The following is a 21964-nucleotide window of genomic DNA, read 5'->3' as shown; positions in this document are numbered from 1 at the left end:
TAGTGGAAGATGTCCCTGCCCATGGCAGAGAGGTAGAACTGGATGATCTTAAAGATTCTTTCCAACCCAAACCAGTATGTGGTTCCATGGCTCTGTACAAGGAAGGACAGCTTCCTCCAGATTTTTAAGCAGACAGAGCTGAACTGGAGCCTGACTCAGAGAGGAAGAGCATCTCTGGTCCCACGGCCTCACAAATCCATGGAGCCTTTGGCTGTCCTCAGTAATGAGCTTTCCCAGCCCAGAGCTGGCATGGAACAGTGGAACAAGATTTTCTTTTGGTTTTGTGACCTGGCTGCACATCCTGCCAGCTGATGCTTTACCTCTCAGTGGGACAGAATCACCCTCAAGGTTTCTCCCCTATTTGAGCCCCCTGACAGCACAATTAGGTGCTTGGAGGGTATGGCCAGGTTCAGGTTGGCCCTCCAGGCACTGCTGTGATGTGCTCAGGTTGGTATTGTGGAAGGAAAGGCTGTGGTGAAGATCCAGGTTTCCTGCACCCTTGGCCATGCCCTGCCCCACATCAGCAGATGAGCAGAACCCCCTAGGGCACAGCTGGCACAGCTGGGGCAGCAAGTTCCCAGCCCAAAATGGAAAGACTTTGGCCAAAAACAAAATAAAAAGGCACAAAATCCTCCCCTCCTTCTCCGTTGCAGTGCTGATCACACTCTGACTAAACTGCTGTGAGTGAAGCACCTGCTGAGAGACACAGGGAGGACTGGGGCTGTCCACAGCCTTGTCCCCAAGTGCTGGTCACAGCCACCCCAGTGCCTGGTGCTGGACTGTGCAAGGCAGGCTCGGGAGATGTCCCAGTGCAAGGAGGAGGGAGTTTCTGGGGCAGGGGCGTGCCAAGGAGCAGGGATTGTGGAGAGACAGCAGGGTGGGTGCCTAGGGTGCTCGGGATGAGGAAGAGGAGGCAGGGGATGGGACAGGAGAGGGGTGGCCCACACCGAGCCGTCCCCAGCTGCAGGTGCAGGGGGAGCTGGGCTGTCCCTCCCGCCCCACCGGCCCTGGTTTCAATCAGCCCTCCATCACACACTGTTTGCTTTTGCTGACAGCTCATTTACTCGCACTTGTCAAGCACGTTGTAAATAAGTGAGAGAAACAGCCCTGCCCTTCCTGAGCAGAGGGAGGCCAGGAAGGGGCCGGCCAGTCCCCCCCGAACGCTCATTCCCAGCACCGGAGCCAGCGCTGCCAGGAAGGGCCGGGGTCATCCACGCCTGCTCTCAGCCAGGGCCGGGACAGTGCTGAGCATCCACCACCTCCCTCGGGAAACAAGGGGAGCACCCGTCCTGGACTCCCAAAGTCCACGCCACAGAGTGTCCGTAATTATTTAGCTTAAGGATAATCTGCATCTTTCAGATACAGCCAGCCATCATCTCCGAGGTAATCTCAGGTCACGGAGCCAGAAGGGAAGAGTAATCAGCCGTTCTGAGTGTGGAAGACACAAAGAAACAAGCAGTGAGAATCAGACGGTGGCAGCAGGTCCTTTACACACAGGGCTTGGGCTGTGGATCTTTTCCCTGGCAGCCAAACCAGCTGGAGCAGCTCCCTGTGCCTTGCCCTGCCCTGCTCTGCAGTTTGCCCTCTCCTCAGTCAGGCTGGATTGCCCCAAGCTGGGGCAGCAGTTTGAGGGTAGCCCAGCACTGATGGTCAGCAGCCAAGGCAGGTTAACTCAGTTCATGCACCAAGCTGCTCTGCTGTAACCACACTGCCAGCCATGGCTGTGGCTCCTGGCAGCCCCAGCCAACCTCCAGGCTCCACACAGCCCCACTGGGGAAGGTTTGCTCCAAGCTGGCTCACCCTGGGGATGTGTTCTACAGGGGCTTGCTCAGCACAGGCACAGGGCAGGGCACAGCATCCCAGTGCAGACCTGGACACAAGGACAAGAGGGAGAAGGCTCTGCAGAGGGAGGAAATACCCACAGAGAAATTCCTGGGAGCTGCTGCAGCTGGCAGGGTGCGTTTGCAGGTCAGGGAACTTCAGCCAAGTCTTACAGTGGCACAGAGCCCCATTTGCACCATGTCTCCCAGACACTGGGGACAGAGCTGGACCACAACAGCCAGGCTATCCCCAGAGCTCCTCTGGCACGAAAAGCCCACTGGGAGCAGGGCTGGACTATCACAGCTGCATCCTCATGGATTTCTCTTCCTCTATCTCCAGAAGCAGATGCTGCATTTGCTCAAGTCCCCCAGAAATCAACAGCTCTGCTCCAAAACCAGGTCTGAAAGCCCCTGCAGGGCTCATCCTGCTGGCCTGACACCATCCTCCCTGGGGACACTGCCAGAGGCACTGCCAGAGGCAGTGACAGCTCTGCAGAGCCGTGTCCATGAGCCACAGGGACCTTCCTGCCCTTAGTGCTGCCCTACCCAGGCAGAGCTCAGGGGGGGCCTTGAAAAACAGGAGGTACCACCCCAAAATCTGCCTGACGTCTGCACAGCTTGAAGTTTGCCACTGGTGGCAGCCATGGAGGCTCCTGAGGAGCTGCTCTGTGCTTGGACAGTGTCCCTTTTCCTGGCTCCAGCACACAGCTGGCACATGGCTCAGCTCTGCTGGCCCTTCCTGCCCACCCCCCAGCAAAGCCCACATCCCCTTGGCCAGACTGTGGCCACAGCAAAACGAGCTGCCTCTTGCTGAGCTGGAGCAGTTTTGAAGGCTTTGCAAATCAGATTCCTGGCCAGGCTGATATTTCCAGCTTAATTGGTCTGTTCACAGAGCACAGACACTGGGTTTTTTCCCTAAATAGCCCTAGTATCAAATGACTGGTAAGCCAAGCTAATGGATCAGTTCTCCCTTGCAAGAAGCAGCTGATTTTCCCAGCTCCTGCCTGCCACTGCTCTGGCATCCCCGGAGAGGTCTGTCCTGACAAAACAGCCTGGACACAGTCCCAGAGAGCTGCAGCTCTCCCAGGTCAGGCTCCTGCCCAGCCCTGTGTGCCCACCCTGCCCCAAGCACCCTCCCCTGTCCCCTCAGGATCTTCTTCCCCACGCTGCTCCTTCTTGCCTTTCACACCAGGTTTGCTTTAAAATTACATCCTGTGCACTTTACACCTTGCTGGGGTGGGAAGGTGCTATAAACTCAATTTAAAGTGCGTGGTAGTTGCTGTCACTCTCCTTTTCTCCCTCCTGGCCCCACACCCCACCAGCGGGATTTCCATCAGCTTTGGTAAGCCAACACAAACTTCATTTGTCACGACTTTGGAGGGCCTATGATGTCTCTCCACAGCACCCAAAGAACACTCTCTTGGCTACTGAGGCACAGAAAAGCCTTTGAAAGAGATGTGGTGTCTTCTGGAGTGCATTTTCACCTGTCCAGTGGCCAGGCTCCTTCCACAACTCAGGGAGCAGACACTCCTTGCTCTGAGCACAGCCCCACAGCCTGCCATGAACAGTCTGGGCAAACAGCACCATGCCCCAAAAGCCCAAACAGCCCAGAGCTCCTGTCACGATGCCTCTTTTTAAGACTCTGAGGTACTCAGATTGGAAATGTCCCTGCACAGCCTCACCCTGGATCATCCCCAGCCCAAGGTGGGATCACACCCAGCCGAGCACGGAGCCATGCCAAGGCCCTGGCAGCAGCCCCATGCCGTGGATTCCAGCTGGGCCCCCGTGCCTGGGCACGGGGCTGTGCCAGCAGGATGCACACAGGCCAGCAGGAGCGTGGCCAAGCGCTGTCACCTCCGTGATTCAGCTGCCCGGGGCCCCTCGCAGAGTGGGAGCTTTGGTTGGTAACGAGCTTCTCAGGCTTTGTGCTGCTGTTGCTATTTTAGTCTGCCTGAAACGTGCAGGAAAAGGAATCTGGAGGCTCTGTCTCCTGTGGAGATGTTTGTGCTGACCCAGTTTGGGAGGCTGCAGAGCCACGGCCGCATCTCCCAGCGCCAGGACCGGGCAGTGAGCGCCGGCTCCGGCCGTGCTGCGGCTCCAAGGACGAGCCCGTGCCCTGGAGCCAGCCCTGCCAGGCACCCACACGGGGACAGTGACGTGGGGCAGGAGCTGCTCCACCACCCTGCGCCAGCCAAGGGAGGGAGCTGGGGGTTTTACCCCAAAATCCCTGTCTGCAGCACTTACAGCTCTTTAAACACTCAGCACAGGGGTTTCTCTCCTCCCGGGGCAGTGTCACTCACCAACAACCCAAACCTGACCCAGCAGAGACTGCCACTGTCCCAAACAGCTCCGTGGGGCAGCCCCAGCCCCAGAGGAGGTGGATGAGGGTGTTCCCTACACCCAGGCAGGGCAGGGTGTGTGGCAGCCTCCGAGCCCTCCACACACACATTTCTCTCCCAGAGCTGCTGAGCCAGCGCTCCCGGGCCAGGCTGGAGCTCTTCAGTGTGGGAAACGTGCTGGGGCTACCTTTGGGCATGAAAAACAGCACTCCCCAAATGTGCTTTGAGGACATCTGTGTGGGGTCAGGATCAAACACCTGAGCCCACCCAAGTGCACAGAAGGGGCAAATCTCTGCCCCACTACTCCCATGACCTCAGCCTTTTCATCAGCACCCAGAGATCACAGCTTGAGCCTCTCCCGCTGCTCCCAGTCCTGCCCCAGAGGCGAGCTCTCACAGCAGGCTGGCCACGGGGTTGTAGAGCCTCAGCTGTGCAAATATTCAAATACTGATGCTGGGAGGTGTCAGCCCAGGCTGCCTCAGCTCCAGCCGGCAGATGCAAATGCAGCCACTGCTCCCCAGGCAGGGCAGGAAGCTGCAGACAGCAGTGCCTGAATACAAACTCACTCCTCACCTGGCAAACAAAGAGCCTCCTGCACAGCCCTCCTGGCAGGAGCATCACTGAGCATCACTGCCATGCTCCAGGCAGGAATCTCCAGCTCCCGCGTGGGTCTCTTACCTTGCTGTCCGTAGGAGCTGCTGCCGGATGTTGCTGCTTGGTGATGTTCTCAGCCAGACACCAGCAGATCCTCTTCTTCTGCTCCTGGGAGTAAGCCTCCAAACTTAATAAGCACTCCGACTTCTGACGTAAAGGAAACACAGGCAGGGAGAAGGTCATTAGCCGTGTGTCGCAGGCCCTGCCTGGGTCTGCAAACTCCTTGCTCCCCACACAGCACAGCAGAGGAGGGGAGAGCTCCCACCCCTGTCCTGCACCCTGGGCACAGCAGAGTGAAAGAGACTGGGAATCAGCTCCCTCCAGAGACAGGGAGAGTGCTGCAGGGGAGCTGACTGTGCTTCCGTGAGTAGGCATGGACAGCACGGGCAGAGCACAGGCAGTCCTGCACCCTGTGCCACTGCAGGGGAGAGCGAGGGTGGAAATTGCTCTTTGCCGTATGCAAACATTAATGAGGCACCAGAGCATGAACTGGTGAGAACAAGAGCCTTTGGGCTGAGTGGAACTGGGAGGAAGAGCTCAGGGACACTCCAGAGCAGCCTCCCCATCCTGCTCCTCACCTAACACCAGGATGAATTTGGGGGTAAAACTCCAGAGCAGCCTCTCCATCCTGTTCCTCCCTTAACATCAGGATGAATTTGGGGATAAAACTCCAGAGCAGCCTCCCCGTCCTGTTCCTCACTTAACACCAGGATGAATTTGGGGATGAAGCTCCAGCTCTGGTCACACACTGTCTGTCAGCAACATCCATCAAGGAATGAATTAAGAGAAATGATGGGAAGTTATTCCAGCTGAGCCCACCTCCTCTTGTGCCCTTCCTTGCACACATCTTTTGGTCCTCTTGGACAGGTTTTCTTCGGGCCAAATCTCCCTCACTTAAGGAACTTTCTGACCAAGTTCTCTCAGCAGCTGTCTCCCAGCCCTTCAGCTGCTTATCTCTCATGCTCAAAATTAAGCATTATAACATCTGCTGCCTGCTGGGATTTTGCACGTTTCACTTTATGAAGGGTCCAGAAATGCCCAAGGTTGGATCATCTCCTTAAGTGGCCAGATGGGAAAAAAAAAAAAAAAAGCACAACTTTAGGACAGACTGCAAGGAAAGGAAAAAGAGCCATTAACTAAGGGCCATAAAAAGATCTTTTCTTTCCCCCTAGAATTTCCTTCCAGTAGGGCAGGTCCCCAATAGCTGCTTTTTCCCAGAAAGGTCATAGAGAACCTGCAGCTTTGTGACCTCAGAGACATAACACGGCCAGAAGGGGAAATGCTCTTTAGTCACACCATTTAAATCACTGTTTGCATTGGATGGGAATTCATTCATGTTCCATCCAAAATCCCCTGAAGTGGTAAATAAACCAAGCTCCCACATCACCTCCTGGGAAAGAGGGCTCTGGTTCAGTCCTTTGCCCCTATGAAGAAACTTCCATGGAAGACAAAGTTTGAGCTTTCTTATGCCTGGACATCCCCACACTTATTCTTACAGGCTTAAAACTAAAAATTCCTTCTCAGGCTCTCTGAGCACAATCAGAATGAACAGAGGTTTGGGATTCAGGGACAGGAAGTGGTGGGGTTCCCCCTTGCTCTCAGATCCTGGGTGGCAGTGATGCTCTGAGCATCCCTGGAGTGTCACAGTGAGTTTTTCCCATCCTGGACGTCCCAGTCTCTCCCAGTCCCACACCAGCAGGTCACCAGGCTGGACCACTGTGACACCCACTCCAAAAAGTGGGGAAACACTTTCAAAGGAGAGGATGAGCACCCATTTGCTGGGATGGAATCCAGGCTGGCATTTCCCTGCCCCACACTTGCTCTGGAAGTGTATGAAGAAGAGAAAGAAGCCAGAACTCAGCAGAGCCCCAAAGCCATGGGGGAAGCAGTGGAGCCCACCCCAGTGCTGTAAGTGCTGCACACTCCCAGCCCTGCCAGGCTCCTGTGATCCCCCTGGAGGGACCCTTAAAGCATTTCCAAGGACATATCTGTCCCCTCGCTGTGACAGACACAGAGCTCACCTAGCCCTGCCCTGAGCCCCTCCCTGATTCAATTACAGCCCATCTCTTTGATTGAATTTAGCACACAGCGATGCTCAGCTCCTGCTGGCTGCTGAGAGCTAAGTGCCCTCTGCTCCCTCCTGCTCCCCCTCAGCTGCTGCAGGCTCCCTGACCTCTGCCACCAGGAATGTCACAGCCAGGAGAGCAAATCTCCCTCTGCTCCAGAACTCAGGGAAGGCAACCACCCCAATGTGTGTCCCAGGTATTGTGGGCAAGGTCGACGGGGGACATGGACAGCCAGAATTGCATTTATCCAACATGTACACATTTTATTATCACTTTGTTCCTCCACAGTGACATTTAACCTCTCCAATGTACATTTCCCAAGGAAAGAGCTCTGGTTTTCTCTCTTCCATTAACCTGCACTCCCAAAAACTTCCACCTGGATTGGGGAAAGCACAACCCACGGGGGCTGAGCACCCTCAGCTGTCTCCAAACCCAGGTAAAGTCCTTTGGGATGCAGCCAGATGAAGGGCTGGGTGTTATCTAGGATAAAACTCGTGTCCCTGGAGCCTGGTCCACGCTGGGCACTGAGCTGCCCACACAGGGGAGGCTGGGGAGGGGGCACAGGGAGCTGTGCCTGCCCACGCTGCCCCTCGAGCTGGGAACAGCTCCCCGTTATTGTTTTCCTGCAGGGAAGCTGCTGTGGGCCTGCCAATATTTACAGAGAGAAAACAGGGTTTAATCTCACAGTGCTGGGAAAGGAGGATGCAGATGGCGTGAAGGGGGCGTTTGCCACCAGATAAAGGCAGTGACTGAAGTGGCTGCCATGGCTTTGTGCCTGCCTTCCCCCAGTGACAAACATGTTATTGCAGGTGCTGTGTGCTGGGCTCTGGAGCCACTGGTGAGCCCTTCCCAGGGCAGTACCAGCACGAGCCCCCCACACTGCCCAAGGGAGAGCAGGAACACTCAGCAGGTATTGCAGAGAATGAGCCAAGCTAGCCAACACCAGCCCCAAACAGGTCCTGCTGCAACCAAGGGTTATCTGCAGAAAAAGTTCCTTCAGCTGCCCCAGGCTGAGACCCAACCCCACGGCAGCCAGGTGAGGTCTGGCCATGCAGACACCACACAAGGAGGGTCTGTGGGCTCTGTAGCCCCTAAATCCTGAGAGGAGCACCCAGGGAATGCCAGCATCACAGGAGGAGCCCCCAGACCCTACACACCGAGTCCCTGACTGCAGGGCTCTGTGTGACACTGCAAAGCTGAGAAACCACAGGAATAAGGAGCCAGACTCAGTCTGACACCTCTGGTGCCCTGAGCTCAGTGCCCAGCAGAGCCCAGGGCTGTTCTCTCACCACTGTCTCCCCTGGCTGTGAGAGGGACACAATCCCAGGGCGGGAGGGAGGGGTCATGTCACAGAATCCCAGACTGGTTTGAGGTGGAAAGGACCTGAAAGTTCATCCAGTGCCACCCCTGCCATGGCAGGGACCCCTCCCACTGTCCCAGGCTGCTCCAAGCCCCAATGTCCAACCTGGCCTTGGGCACTGCCAGGGATCCAGGGGCAGCCACAGCTGCTCTGGGCAATCTCCTCCCACAGATGCAGGGATGCATTTCTGCTCCTTCCCGGGCTCCTCTCTGCACAGGGTTGGTGGCAGGGTGCTTTGGGGACAGGGCTCCCAGCCCAGCCCTGCCAGCCCCTGGCCTCCAGCACTCCGGGTGTTGGGCTGTGGCCAAAGCCAGCAGAGATCCCAGAGGGGAAGTACCTCGGAAACTGCTCCAGACTACAATAGCTCCAAATCACAGAGCAAACCTTCCCCAGGAGAAACAGCCAGCCCTGGGAATATCCTGTGCACAAAACACAGGCCACTGTGCCTGCTGACTTCATGCACCACCAACCAAGGGCTGGTGAGAAAGTTCTGTTTGCTCCCATGCTGGGGGAGTGGGGGGGACCACGGCTCTTCCTGTGGGTTTTGGAGTGCTGGGCACACTGGTGATGCCCATAAAACAAACTGGCAGTAACAGCAGGGCCTCTGCTAGAGCTGGGATGCCCAAAAGGTGCCAGGGGTGCTGCAGGAGAGGATGTGCATAGAGATAACACTGACAGTAACCTCTGTGTGGCTCTGCTGTGGGTCTCGTGTTTGGGAGCAGTGATGATGACACTGCCCGGGGGATGCCCAGAGGGGTGGATGCCACATCCCTGGAACAGGGATGGACATTGGACCCTGAACAACCTGATCTAGGGAGTGGCATCCTGGCCATGGCAGGGGTGGAACAAGAGGAGATTTAAGGTTCCTTCCAACCCAACCCATTCTGTTATTCTGTGGTTCTCTGTCAAACCTCCATGAGGAAAATCAGCCTGAAGAACCTTTTCCACCACTGTGGAGCAGCCAGTGAGGACACAGGGCTGTTTTCCCAGGCCAGGCAGTTGTCCTTAAGTGGCTCATCAGGTAAAAGCCTTCACAGGAATCCCTGAGAGGAGCCAGGCACGGAGCTCCTGCTGCAAACACCACTCTGGCAAACAGAGCAGGGCCAGCACCTTCCTGCTCAGCAAACATCCCCTCCTCTCAGGGAAGAGGAAAACAGCTCAGAGCTCAGTGGCCCCAGCAACACCAAGCTTACCCAGCCAGTGCCAGCACAGCCCCAGAACTTTCCATGGCTCTTCCCTGGCGCAGCCCCATGGACAGAGAGCTCCAGCCTGTGCAAACAGCCCCAGGGCCCTCTGAAATCATCACCCTGTGCTGCCTGGGCCTTTTTTAAATCTCTCCAGCACTGTAACTGCACCATATCAACTCTACTTTTTGTCAAAATCTAGGAAATGTGACCCCAAAATTAAAGTTGAGGGGAAAAACCCACATTTTTTTATCTCATCTCAACACTCAGGTTCAGGCAGAGCTGTGTAAAGATGCACAAAACCAGGAGAGCAGAGTGTCCCTGTTTATCTGTTCCTCCAGCTGGGACACCAGCACTCCCTGCTCTGCTGCAGAGCCCTGAACTGGGAGCTGGCAGTGCCCAGGAGCTGCCCTTTGCCCAGGCTCTGGTCATGCCATCCTGGGGCTTCTGCTGCTGGTGTCACTCAACACCTGACCCAGGGAAAGCCCCTGGGCACAGAAGGTGAAGCCCAGGGTCTGTCTGCACAGAGCAGCAGCGTGGCCACCAACTCCAGAGCCACTGCCAGGGGTGCTCCAGCTCCAGGGACATCCCAGGAGACAGCCTGGCCCAGGGGGACATTCCCACTGCAATCTGGGGCTGCCACGGGATGCTGGGTTGGGCAGTTCAGGAATGCCTCAGCATCTGGGGCCATCTGCACATGGGTGCACAGCATCCTCCCGAGGGGCTTTTCCCAAGGAGCTTTCCCACTGCTCTAACCTTGTCTCACTGCACCTGCAGCTTGGACTGCTCAGCACCACCCAGAGAAGTGCTGGGGCTGGGACCTGGTGGCCTTTGGAGGGAGGAAAATGGAAAGCTCCGTTCAGGAAAGAGTTAAACTGCTGTGAGTGTGACATGGCAGAGGGACTCAGTGTCCAGCTCTCACGTGGGCTGGGTGACTCAAGCCTTGGGGAACCTCTCAGGCATCCCAGAAATGAGCCATGGAGGAAACAATGGAAATGTCAGAGAGCAGGAAAGGATTTTTTGTCTGGTAACATCTCCTGGCCACCAGGAGCAAAGGGAGTCCCCCCTTCCACTGAACAGGACTGGGAACAGAGCAAGGAAGGCAGAGGTAAACAATTCTGCTCCCTGAGAATATTCATGTCACCGAACTGGTGAGAACAAGGAGTCTCCAGACTGTCTCTAGCTCAGTGCTGTGATTGATCCCAGCCCTTGCAGCCCTGCCTGCAGAGCCTTCTCCCCCACAGCCCCGGGGATCCTTCCCCCTATGCAGGACAAGCCCATCAGACAAATTGCAGCCACAGACCTGACAAGCACCATCTCTTGTCCTATTGAGGACGAGAGGAAATCGAGATACAATTCAACAGAGGACACAGCCCATTTCCCAGACAAAGGCTCATCTCCACTCCCTTCTCACTCAGCAAATTCCCCTCAGCTCTTCACTTGGTCATGTAAGTTTGATGTCACCCCCTGCCCAGCCCTTTTGCCCTCTTTCCTATCACCAAACCATCTGCCCAAGTGCCCAAAATGCTCCTTGCAAGCTCTCCTGGTGACGTGTCCTGAACAGCCAACTCAAAAATAAACAAGTGCATAAAATCTGCCAGAGTGTCCCTGAGACTTGTCCTCTGTGCCATCAGTAAATTGCTTTTCCCAGCATTCACATTTGCTGTTTGGAGACAGAATCTGGGCTCTCCCTGACTGCTCCCTTTGGGACAGTGCCACATCCCAAAGGGCAGTCAGTGAGCAGTGCTGGCTCCCAGCAGGAGCAGAGAACACTTTGGGAAGTGAATGCTGCTGTGGCATTAGCTGGGCCACGGAAGGAGTGAAGCACATCACACAGGCTGCAGCACTGCTGTGATTCCTTTGTTCAAAGCATTCCCTCGGCAGCAGCTGAGGGTGGGAACAGGAGCCACGGGGACCCTCTGGTGCAGGGATGTGTCCCCACAGAGCCAGGCTGCCCAGAGCAGCTGTGGCTGCCCCATCCCTGCACGTGTCCAAAGCCCTGGTCCAGTGAGTGCCATCCTGGCCACGGCAGGGGTGGGACAAGATGATCTTTGAAGTCCCTTCCAACCCAAACCAGTCTGGGAGTCTATGATGGGGCAAGGTGGGGGACAGTGGCATTTCTCTGTGCAGTCAGGATGGGCATGTCCAAGCCAAAGCCAGCTCGGGCACACACTCATAGCATCAATTTGGTCAGCTCTGGATGAGTGCTCACCACAGCAGCACAAGGAGTTGATACTGGAAGGATTTTCTGTTGGAGAAGTTTCCCAAGACAAACTCCCAGTGCCTATAAATGAAAACTTCCAGAGGAAAAAAAAGATCAAATTTGCCAGCGCTTTTCAAAGGAAAAACTTACTGAGCTGTTTGGTTTTGAGTCGATTTGGTCTGAATATGTTGGGTTCAAATCAAACACTTGTAACAATGCATTAAACCCCTGACCTGCAGTTTCCTCCCAGCAGGATATTTCCGGAGCAGGGAAGGGTGTGAATACAGCCCTGGAGCACACTCACAGCTCCACGTGGCTCCCTGTGAGGCTGCCCATTCCCACCAGGCAGCAAACATTTCCTTCTGACAGCTTGTACACATCCCATGAGGCTTGTGTGTCCTGCAGGGAATGGGGGGGATGGGGAAAATGCAGACAAACTCCCACACCCCAAAAACTGTGGGGTGCAGGAATGTGGGTCCACACTGAGTCCTGGAATCCCAGACTGGTTTGGGTTGGAAGGGACCTGAAAGCTCATCTCAGGGACACCTCCCACTGTCCCAGGCTGCTCCAAGCCCCCTCCAACCTGGCCTTGGGCACTGCCAGGGATCCAGGGGCAGCCACAGCTGCTCTGGGCACCCTGTGCCAGTTCCACCAACTGCAGTGCTCAAATCAGCCAGAAGCTGTCACAGGCAGGGGCTGTTCAACTTCAAACTGTGCTCTTTGGACTTAAAATCCTGAAAGGAAAGATGCCCAGGCCAGGACTTTTTAACATAGCAGCTGGCAAAGAGAAAAATTAGAGGAGCTCTAATGGCCATAAACTAAAATACAAGGAGTTCCACCCAATATGAGGAAGAACTTTTCTCGACGAGGGTGGCAAAGCTCTGGATCAGGTGTCCAGGGAAGGTGTGGAGTGTCCCTCTCTGGAGACATCCCCAACCCACCTGGACACGTTCCTGTGTCACCTGCTCCGGGTGACCCTGCCTTGGCAGCCCCAGCTGCTCTGGGATTCTGTGATTCCAGGTACACACAGCATTCCCGAGATCAAAAGGTACCACCTTCCCTTCCAAAACCCTGGCTCGCGTCTGTGCTGGGGCTATCACAGCTGTCCCTCAGCCACCAGAAGGAACAAAACCCCCAAAGGGGGCAGCTCAGTGCAGAACCTCCCTCTGCTTTCCCATTCTTTCCAATCCCATTCTACATTTAGCCTTTCCAGGATGCCAAGTGCCCCTCCAGAACTGGGTTCATCTGCACTCAGCGTCTCCAAACCCTGCAATTCACACCCTGGAGAGCCTGTAAAACAAACACCCTTTGTGCTGGAACCCACACCAGGCTCTGCAGCTCCTGCTAGCTCTGCCTGCAAATAACCAAACTGCTCAGGGTTTAAACTCTGTGCAGTGATTTATTACACACAATTAGACAGGAAGACCAGCAGCAGCTTTTTGGTGACACTTCCTGAAGGTTGGAATTTTCTCTCTTGTTTATAATAAATTAAGCAACTCACAGGTATCAGAACATACTTTCGTTTTGTAGCGTGTCAGATCCAAATGCAAATTTGTGACCTTATGGGTCAGAACATTACTCAGAAACGCTCAAGATGAGCAATCGCAGGAGACTGCAGCTCAAGGCTTCAGCAGAGAGCTTTTCCTGCAGCAAAGGCAGTGTCAGCCCGGCCCCGTGGGCTCCTTTTAGCTCTCAGCAGCACTAAACACATTAGTGTTCATTGCAGATGATTTGTGGGCAAGAAACAGCAGCTCAAGAGCTTCCTCCGACCTCCCAGCCCCTCAGAGCAGCACAATGGATGTGTCTGCCCAGCCCAGGCGACAGAGCCCAGCTGAGAGTGGCCACAAACCCTCCTGAGCCAGCAGCAATGCCTGGGGGGAGCAGCAGTGAGGGCTGGGCCAGGACAGGGCTCTGGGCACACACAGGGCCAGGGATGGAGCAGGGCAGGGTGGGGAGACACCCCTCAGGGTGACATGGGGCCAAAAAGCCATGACAGCTCACACACCCTGCCCCTATCCATCCCCATCCTTTCCAGTGCCACCAGCAGTCACGGGTTGGGCAGCCAGACAGTCCTGATCACCTTCACCCCAATTCCTGAACAGCAGCCTGAACATGTCCCCAGGGCACAGCCAGCCCCTCTCCCTGTCCCCAGGGCACAGCCAGCCCCTCTCCATGTCCCCAGGGCACAGCCAGCCCCTCTCCCTGTCCCCAGGGCACAGCCATTCCTCTCCAGGGCAATCCATCCTTGCAGTGGGCTGTTCCTACACTCAGGAAGGAGGTTGAGCTTTTCACCAGGGCAAAAGAAGTTGCCACAAGCAGAGTGTGGCACCCACTGGACACCAGATCTCTCGGGTGATGGGGAGAGCTGTACTGGGATGGCCCAGGGATCCTGCCCAGCCCCGTGTGTGCTGCAAGTGCCACTTCCCTGGGTCCTGCCCCAGCCTTCATCTGAGAGCAGGCCCTGTAAAAATCACCTTATCACACAAATCCCCTCCCACCAGGCCAGAGAGGCACCAAACCCTCCCCTCTCCTCCTGCAATGTTTCTGTGAGCAGCCGGCCTGCAGGGACACCTTTGAGGGGACCATCCCCTCCCAGCCCCCTGGTGACACCCCCACAACCCTGTAAACAAAGATTTGCTCCCAAAATGTGCATGCAAAGAAGAAAAGAGAGACAACCTGAAGGAAATGCTCTTCTTGGCTTCTCTGCAGGAATCAGATGCTGGAATGCTCCCAGGCTGGCTCCCACAACATCCCATTCTTTCAGAGGAGCCCATCTCTCCCCTTGGGGCCAAGGGCAATTCTCTGAGCCATACGAGCCCTGTGCTGCACATCTGGGGGGTTCCTGCTCTCCTGCCCCATCTCCAGCCCCTGCAGCCTCCACGTGGCTCCTGGGGAGGTGACCTGCAGGCCACTGTTCCCCAGAAGACAAGTCTGGTGGCAGAGCCCCATGCTGCCCTGGCTCACTGCTGACTCACAGACACATCCCCACTCTGTTCCCCTTTCAAACCCAATTTCCCACTGCTGGAGAGCCCGGTGGCACCTACAGCTGGAAGGTTCCTGTCCCTTCCCCTTGGAGCCAGGTGGTGCCTCTGGCTCAGGACAGACCAGCAGCCCTGGGGCTGGGGGGGAAGGGGTGGCAGGGGGCACGTCCTGCTTGCCAAGGTGCTGTCCCTGAGCCAGGGGCTGCCCCAAGGTCACCTCAGAGTGGTGAGGTCACCTTGGGCTGGCCAGTGCAGGGGATGAACACCCACTCTTGGGTCCTGATGTGGCAGAGCTGCTGGTCACCAAGGACTGGGAAGTCCCACACCACTTGAGACCTGCCCCAAAATAGCCCAGGAGGACAGGAGGCACAAGGGTTTGCAGAATCCCACAGTGTGGCCAGTTCAGAACTACGGGGTTTTTTCTCTCTCTTTCCCAGATGTTTTTTGAGATCTTGCCATTTATTTTAAAAGCCAGCCTTGCCTAGGGCTATATTTAATAACTTAGAAAAGCCACTCCAATCCATACTGTACTAAAAAAAGAGACAAAGCCCCAGCATATGTTGATGCATTATGTAAAGACTTTCCTTGACAGGACTTAGTTACATGCAAGCTTGAAATGCAGTGTAAATGTATATTCTGAAGTGCTAAAAGTACTCCAGTAGTTTAGCACTGTAGTACATTACTACAATACCAAACTGCCAAAAAGGTGGTTTTACATCATGTAGTAAGGACCCTTAAAAGAAAAGAGTTGTGCTCTCTGGGGGACAATATCGATCTATGAGCCTGTGATCAAGTCAGAGCTACAAAAACAGTCAATGTTTTCACCGTGAAGGAAGAGTCTGGAAGGAATATGTCAGTCCTTAGCACAAAAATGATGTTCAGCCAGTGTTGTTTCTACCTCCGTTAAAAGAGTTTCAGCTATTTGGTGAATAGTTTCTAGCAGAGAAAGTCCCAAGTCTGTGGGGGAACAGGGAGTAGGAAAGTAAAAGTCTCACATTTTCTATCCAACTACTCCACTCCAGCCACAACAGATGCCAGGGATCACCAGAGCTCTTCAGAAGAAAGCCAGCACTTCATTACAGCCTGACAAAGACACCTCTTCACCTCTCAAGATCTCATGAAACACAGCCACATCTCTTTTGGTCACTTCTACTTAAGGGCACTAAGCTTCTAAATCAAATACCAGGCTCTGAGTGCATTTTTCCAAGTGCCTGAGAAAACGCTGGAGAGCCTCATCCAAACACCCAGCACAGCCTGGCTGAGTCACAGCCCAGGATCAGCTGTCACCAGCCCAGGGTGACATTGCCCTGGGACACTGAGCAAACCCTCAGCTCCTGCCCAGCCACCCCGGAAAGAACAGAGGAGACAAGGAAGGGACGGCGGGGAAGGAACAAGAGAGGAGTGGAGGATTCTGCAGTGAGTCGTGCCCTGGCCCAGCTCCAGCCACTCAAGGTGAACAACTTCCATGCTGAGCATTCGCACCCAGCTTTCACAATGGCTCATTATTCCACCGTGCTGCTGAGCAATGTTTGCCTTTCTCCTCTGTGCCCTGGGGAGCTTTCCCAGACCCACCTCTCCACCTCAGAAAATGCAAGGCCTTGAAAGCAGGAACACAGTAAAGTCACTGGAAAAGGAAAAAAACTCACAGCCTTCAATGATTAGGGAGGTCCAGTGTGAACCAATTTTGCAGAGTCCTTGACTTGACAAAAGGGACTGTGCCAATATCTGGGTCACCCCAAATTTGGTTAGAGCACTTAGCTACATGTGGGTTTAGAGCTATGATTCTGTCTTTCAGACTGGGCTTCCTTATTTTATTTGAGGGCTCCAAACCTGCATGTTTGAAGACAAGAAAAGCAAAGTGCCTAAAAATAATGACAAAACATTTGGGAAAGAAATCTGCCTCCAGGGGAAAGAGTTCTTAAGAGAAAACAAAAGTGAGATCCTTCAAGGAAGATCTACAGGGAGAAGGGGAAAAAAACCTGTCCTAGGGCTGCCCAAGCTCCTTTGAGCAGCTTCTTATTCATATATTCTACAGCCATTATGTTTCTTTTCCGGACTTCTGGCAAATTCTTTTAAAGGGAAGTTAAAATCAGGTTTTTTAGTGCTCCTTTCCCCAGAAGAAAGGATCAGAGCTGTCGCTCTCACTGGAAAGTTGAAGTGGAAATCAGCACCACTCACCTCTGCCAGGTAAAGGATGCAGAACTTGCGATCTTCTGAACCTGCAGAGAAGAAAAACCAGGATCAGAGCGAAGCTGCAGCTGCATTTCTGCAAGTGGAGCCAGTGGCAGAGGAACTGGCTGAGAGACAGCACTGAATGAATGTTTGCTGTTGTCCCCCAGTGCCAGGCTGTGACCTGGGTGACGTATATGGCATCTGCCGGGGCCGGGCACGGGCGGGACCCTGCAGGGACTCGCTGCCCTGGCAGAGATTCTCCTGTGGGTTCCTCCTCTGGTTTGTTCCAGTCAGAGGCCACGTGCAGGCTCTGCTGTCCAACCTGCCTTGGCACATGCAGCCTGTGGGAGCTTCCCAGGGAAAACAGCTCTCACAGCCAATTAAGCCCCTCAGAAGAATCAGGGATGGGTGTCTCCATCTTATCCCCGTAGGCACTCTGCTCCCAGGAGGACTGACAGAGAAGCTCCAGTTCCTACACCTCATTCCCAGCTTCTTGCCCCAAGTCCTGGTGGTCCTGCTGTCTGTCCCAGCCTCCACCAGTGCCAGTAGCTGGGGCAGTGCCTCTCCAAGGGGATGGAGCCAAGTCCCAGAGCAATGGGAAACAGCAGGCATGGGGCAGGGGGAAGAGTTCACCCTGCTCTTTTGAGCTGACAGCAGACTGGGATGTCCCAGCACCAGGACACTGGGGAGACCCAGCCAAGGAACTTGCACTTCCATAGTTTTGTGAAAGGAGATGGTGCTAGGGACAACATAATGACCAACTCTGCCATCCACATCTTCCTAAATCATGGAGCAGCCAGAACAGCTCCTCAGCTTGCTGCCAGATATCCCAGGGGATGTGTCAGACCCCAGCTGCTCCACCAGGCTGGTCCCTGCAGGTCCAGCCTTCCCTGCACCAAAATGGATGCCTGAAGATTCGCCCTGGCCCTGGTGTGTCCCCAGCCTCGAGGGAAGCCAGCTCTGGGCATACACCAGCCTCACAGGAGGACATGAAACTGCCCCAGGACAGGGTCACCTCAGCTCTGGAGCAGCACATCCCATCTCCAGAGCAGGACATCCATCCCCAGGAGCTGGCTGGCTCCTTCACAGCAGCTTTGCCCTTGGCAGCACCGTGGGGCTGCTGCATCCCTAACTCTCCTAATGACATTATCTGTGCCAGGAGCTCAGGGCTGAAGCCTGGGCATGGCTGCAGATCCCACTGGAAGTGGTGTCAGCACAAGCTCTGCTTCATTTCAGCAGCCTGAGCTGCTCGATGGGAACAGGCTCTGCACAGGGCTGGAAACACCCTGTTCCCCAGAGAAAAACAATTCTCCTGCTGCAGGCAGCAGCCCAAATGTCCAGATAAGAGCTGTGACCCACTGAGGGACTCAGGTGCCTCTTGAGTCACTGCCTGTGAAACCCATGAAGAAGTGGCCTGGAGCCCTTTGCTGGGTGTCCATTCCAGCTGCCCTTTGTGGGGTCACAGCTCTGCCTCTACTGCCAGCTTCAGTATTAATGCATTTCACAGGATATGGGCTGGAAAATCCCTGCAGGGACACCAGGACACTGTGTCACAGTGGCTGCTGGAGCTCAGTACCACTGGGAGTGCTGCTGTGACCCTCTCAGGTGAGGAGCCCCTGTGTTCCCAAAACCTTCCCTGTGCTCCCCCCAGGTGAGGTGAGGGAAGCCTGGCTCCAGGGCTGCCCCTCCAAATCATCATTCCCAGAAGGGAAAGGACGCTGGATCCTGGCAGCAGGTGCAGAGTGGGGCTGGCTGGGAGCCCATCCCTCATCCCTGCACACAGAGAAACATCCCCTGCTCCCCATGGCAGTGTCCCAGTGCTCCCAACCCCTCCTCCACAAATCCCAGCAGGACCATTGGGGGCATTTTCCTTGTGAAGCCCATTGGAGCTTCACCCAGTGCTTTTCTCCTGGGAAAAGGCAGAGTTTGGAAGCAGGATCTGTGCCTGCTGCTGGAGTCCACCACCACCTCCTGCTGCTCCTGAGCTGGACCCTGCTCTTCCCTGCACCAGGAGCTCTCCAGGCTGACTGGCAGAGCAGGTCACAGAGGTCCAACACATCCCAGCCATGTTTCCTCAGGAGCTTTAACCAGGTTTTCCCTGCTGATGTGAGGATCCTCAGGAAAGAAAGGTAATGTTGGAGTGTAACAGACCAGGGAATGACCCTGCTCCTCTTGGGCCTCTGTGCATTCCTTCTGCAATAACAAGTGATCTGACAAGGTCCAAACCCACCAGAATTAAGTTCCCTTCCAAATTCCTTTCCACTGAGCTGTGAATCCTGGCACCAGCAACCTCCAGAGCCAGCAGCTCCTGCTCCCTGTCCCTCCAGTACTCACTTGCCCAGCAGCTCAGTGCCTACAGGGCATACAGAGCAGGGAGCCACTCTGGGCTAGGGAATGGCTTAAATCCCATTTTCTATCAGCCTTTAGGGAGAACTTCAGTAATAAACTGGCTGCCCATCCCAGCAGCTGGGCTGGAGGCAGCGCTGATCCCTGGCAAGGCACAGGGGGAGGCTGGAGGGCAATGGCAGAGCCAGGCAGGGCAGACCTGGGTGCAGATTTCACCACAAACCAGGTTTGCCAGGATTCCTTCCATGTTTTCAAGTCTCTGGAGGGTCAGGGTGGAGCAGCAGAGCCTGATGTGCCACAGAACCCAGAAAAACATGGGAGAGACACAACCTAGCACTGGAGAAGTGGCAGATGCCCGGGATGTTCCCTAGCTCTGCTCCCCACATCTCTTGTGACAAGAGCACAGCACTTTCTCTCAGCCAAAATCAGGGAAAAGCTAAAAGAAAATAAGCAGGAGAAGAGGAAAAAAACTCACTTGAAGATATTTCCTTCTCTTCCTGATGTGCTGTGGTGAGGACTGCCTTGGCTTCCAGAGTGGCACGAACCATCCTTGTGCCAGGCTGGGCACGAAGCAGAGTGGGAGCTCTGTGGGGACTCATCTCCTCTGCAGCTAAGCCCTGTCCTGCACACACTGCCTTACCCAGCACAGCAGCAGCTCCCAGCACTGCTCTGCCCCATCCACCGCCCTGAGCAGCACCCTCTGCTCTCAGGATTTGGGGGTGCATGCCTGGAGCAGGGTCAGAAAGATGGGAAAAAAGGGAAGGTGCTCCTGCTCCTCTGCACAGCCCAAGGGCTGTGGCAATGCCCTGGTGAGGGCAGGCACCCTGATCCCAAATCCTCACTCCTGCCCAGCGGGGCTGGCACTGCACCCAGCACAAGGTGAGCACATCCAAACCTGGCTGCCAGGAGGGGACAAGCTTGTCCCACTGGGACACATGTCCCTGGGGGAGTGTGGCAGGGTGCAAGCCCTGGGTACTCCCCAGCATCCCAAGGAAGGACAGAAGGCCCATAATTCCCACTCTTGGCCCTGGAGCATCTTGGAGCTGCACACCACAGTAGGTTGGGATGGCAAGGCCAGTGAAGCAGCACATGAGAAGCCCTTGTGTTGGGAAAGATAAAGATTTGACAGGAAGGTGTCACAGATATGTATGTATAACAGAAAGATCTTTGGATGTAGAATCTGAAGAAAGAACAGAAATGATAGCAAGTTTTGATATAGAAGAAAAGAATTGCTGAGCCAGTCTTACTGCATAACTAAGAAGCCAAAGAGTAAAATGAGTTGAAAGGGGTTTTTTTGACTCAGAGCAAAGGATAAATCCATCTCATCAAAAGATGTTTTTACCAAATGAAAAGATTTTCACAGGCAAACAGAAATGCCATATTGCAAGTAGAAAGAAAGATCTCAAAATTTTCCGCTGTAAGAAAACTGAAAAATAACTTCTAGCTTAAACTGTAACATACTAACTTTTTGTGATTGGAAAATAATACCATGAATATGGTAATGTTAGTAGTTATGATAGGCTATAGGTAATAGTAAAGGTATTGATTGGTTGTTATATTTTAAGATGTTCTGCAATGAAAAGTATCTAATGCATTGTAACCAGAACTAAAGTTACCTTCAGACAAACCCAGAGCTGATGCTGAAAAGGCTGTGGGCTTGGCTCTTGTCACCCATGACCCATGAATTGCTGCATCATTTAAATACAATAAACAGCATTTTAAAGAGCCTCCTAAAGCCCCGAATCCCTCATTTCAGCCCTTACACCCTCGTTTGCAGGATCCCAGCTGGGATGGAGGAAGGATGGAGGTTCCTGTCTGTCCCAAAGCTGAGAACCCACCGGGGGGGAACCGGGATCCCGGCGCGTGGAAATTCCCCCCGTGTCAGGCGAGGAAGGCAGCCTGTGTCACTGGGAACCTTCTGGCGAGCTGCTCATCAGCTGCTGCTGGGCTTGTAAGGCAGGAAGAGAGAGCATTGTGAACAGATCAGACTGATTTGCTTTCGCACAGAGCAGCGAGCGGCAGGAACAGGAAACAGCACAATGGCCCTGAGCGCACCGGAGATGTCCCAATTGTTGGAGGCAGCCACACGCCTGTTCCTATTCATGTGCCATTCAGTCATTCAGCAGAGCAGCAGCCAAAAGGCACAGACATCTTCTTGCTCTCTCCACCCGCCTTTGAAGCAGCCCTGCCCGAAGCAGGAGGGCTGGAGCTGCCCCAACACCAGCTGTGCTGGATTCCCAGTGCATGGGGAAAGGGTGGCCAGTGCTGTAGGGACTCCATCTCCTTTGGAGAGCCTTGGGAAGCTATTCCACACATGATCCAGCCAAGTTATTACGGCAACAAGGAGATAAGTGGCAGAAAACTGCTCACAAATCCACCGTGCCTGAGGTGGAGGGGGCACAATCCCGTGCTGCTGCAAACAGAGCTCGGTGTGCAGAGCCAGGAGCAGCACCAGGGAAGCTGATTTACTTCTCTAAGCAGGTGAAAAGAGCAGAGCTATTCCCCAGCCTTTGGGAGCAGTCAGGGGCAGCACACACACATGGTGCAGGAGCTGACCAAAAGCACTTTAACAAGGAACAATTTCTTTCGTCCCTTTTTTAGAAATTTAGCAGTGCTGAGAACACACTCGACAAAGCCTAGGGAGACTTCAATGGCTTTTCTCAATGGCTCGTGGCTGTGGTGCCCCATCTCCCTCCCTTGTGTTTCTGCTGCCACCAAATAGGTCATGGAATTCATCTGGAAACAGAAACGTTGCTGGAAATGAGAAATAACAACTGACAGGCAGCCTATGGTGTCCAGCACTGAGGCTCAGAACAACGTGGGGCATGTGGAGAGACAC

The 21964-nt window shown here is 54.6% G+C and overlaps 1 protein-coding gene across 2 annotated transcripts in view; it reads right to left on the bottom strand.

Moving 5' to 3' along the window:
• Nucleotides 1-21964, bottom strand: part of RGS3 (regulator of G protein signaling 3) — a 63297-nt gene that overhangs the window by 19908 nt on the left and 21425 nt on the right. For both annotated transcript variants that reach the window (XM_088177459.1, XM_014881052.2), the window contains 2 exons: nt 16786-16826; nt 4838-4960 (listed from right to left, as the gene is read on the bottom strand). In XM_088177459.1, coding sequence (XP_088033585.1) covers nt 4838-4960; nt 16786-16826 — 164 coding nt within the window. The remainder of the gene's footprint in view (nt 1-4837; nt 4961-16785; nt 16827-21964) is intronic.

The sequence above is a fragment of the Sturnus vulgaris genome, chromosome 22 (genome assembly GCF_052056855.1).
Source record: "Sturnus vulgaris isolate bStuVul1 chromosome 22, bStuVul1.hap1, whole genome shotgun sequence".
NCBI classification, from domain to species: Eukaryota; Metazoa; Chordata; class Aves; order Passeriformes; family Sturnidae; genus Sturnus; species Sturnus vulgaris.
The sequence above is the reverse complement of the archived record's forward strand: the minus strand, read 5'-3'. Positions and strand labels throughout refer to the sequence as shown.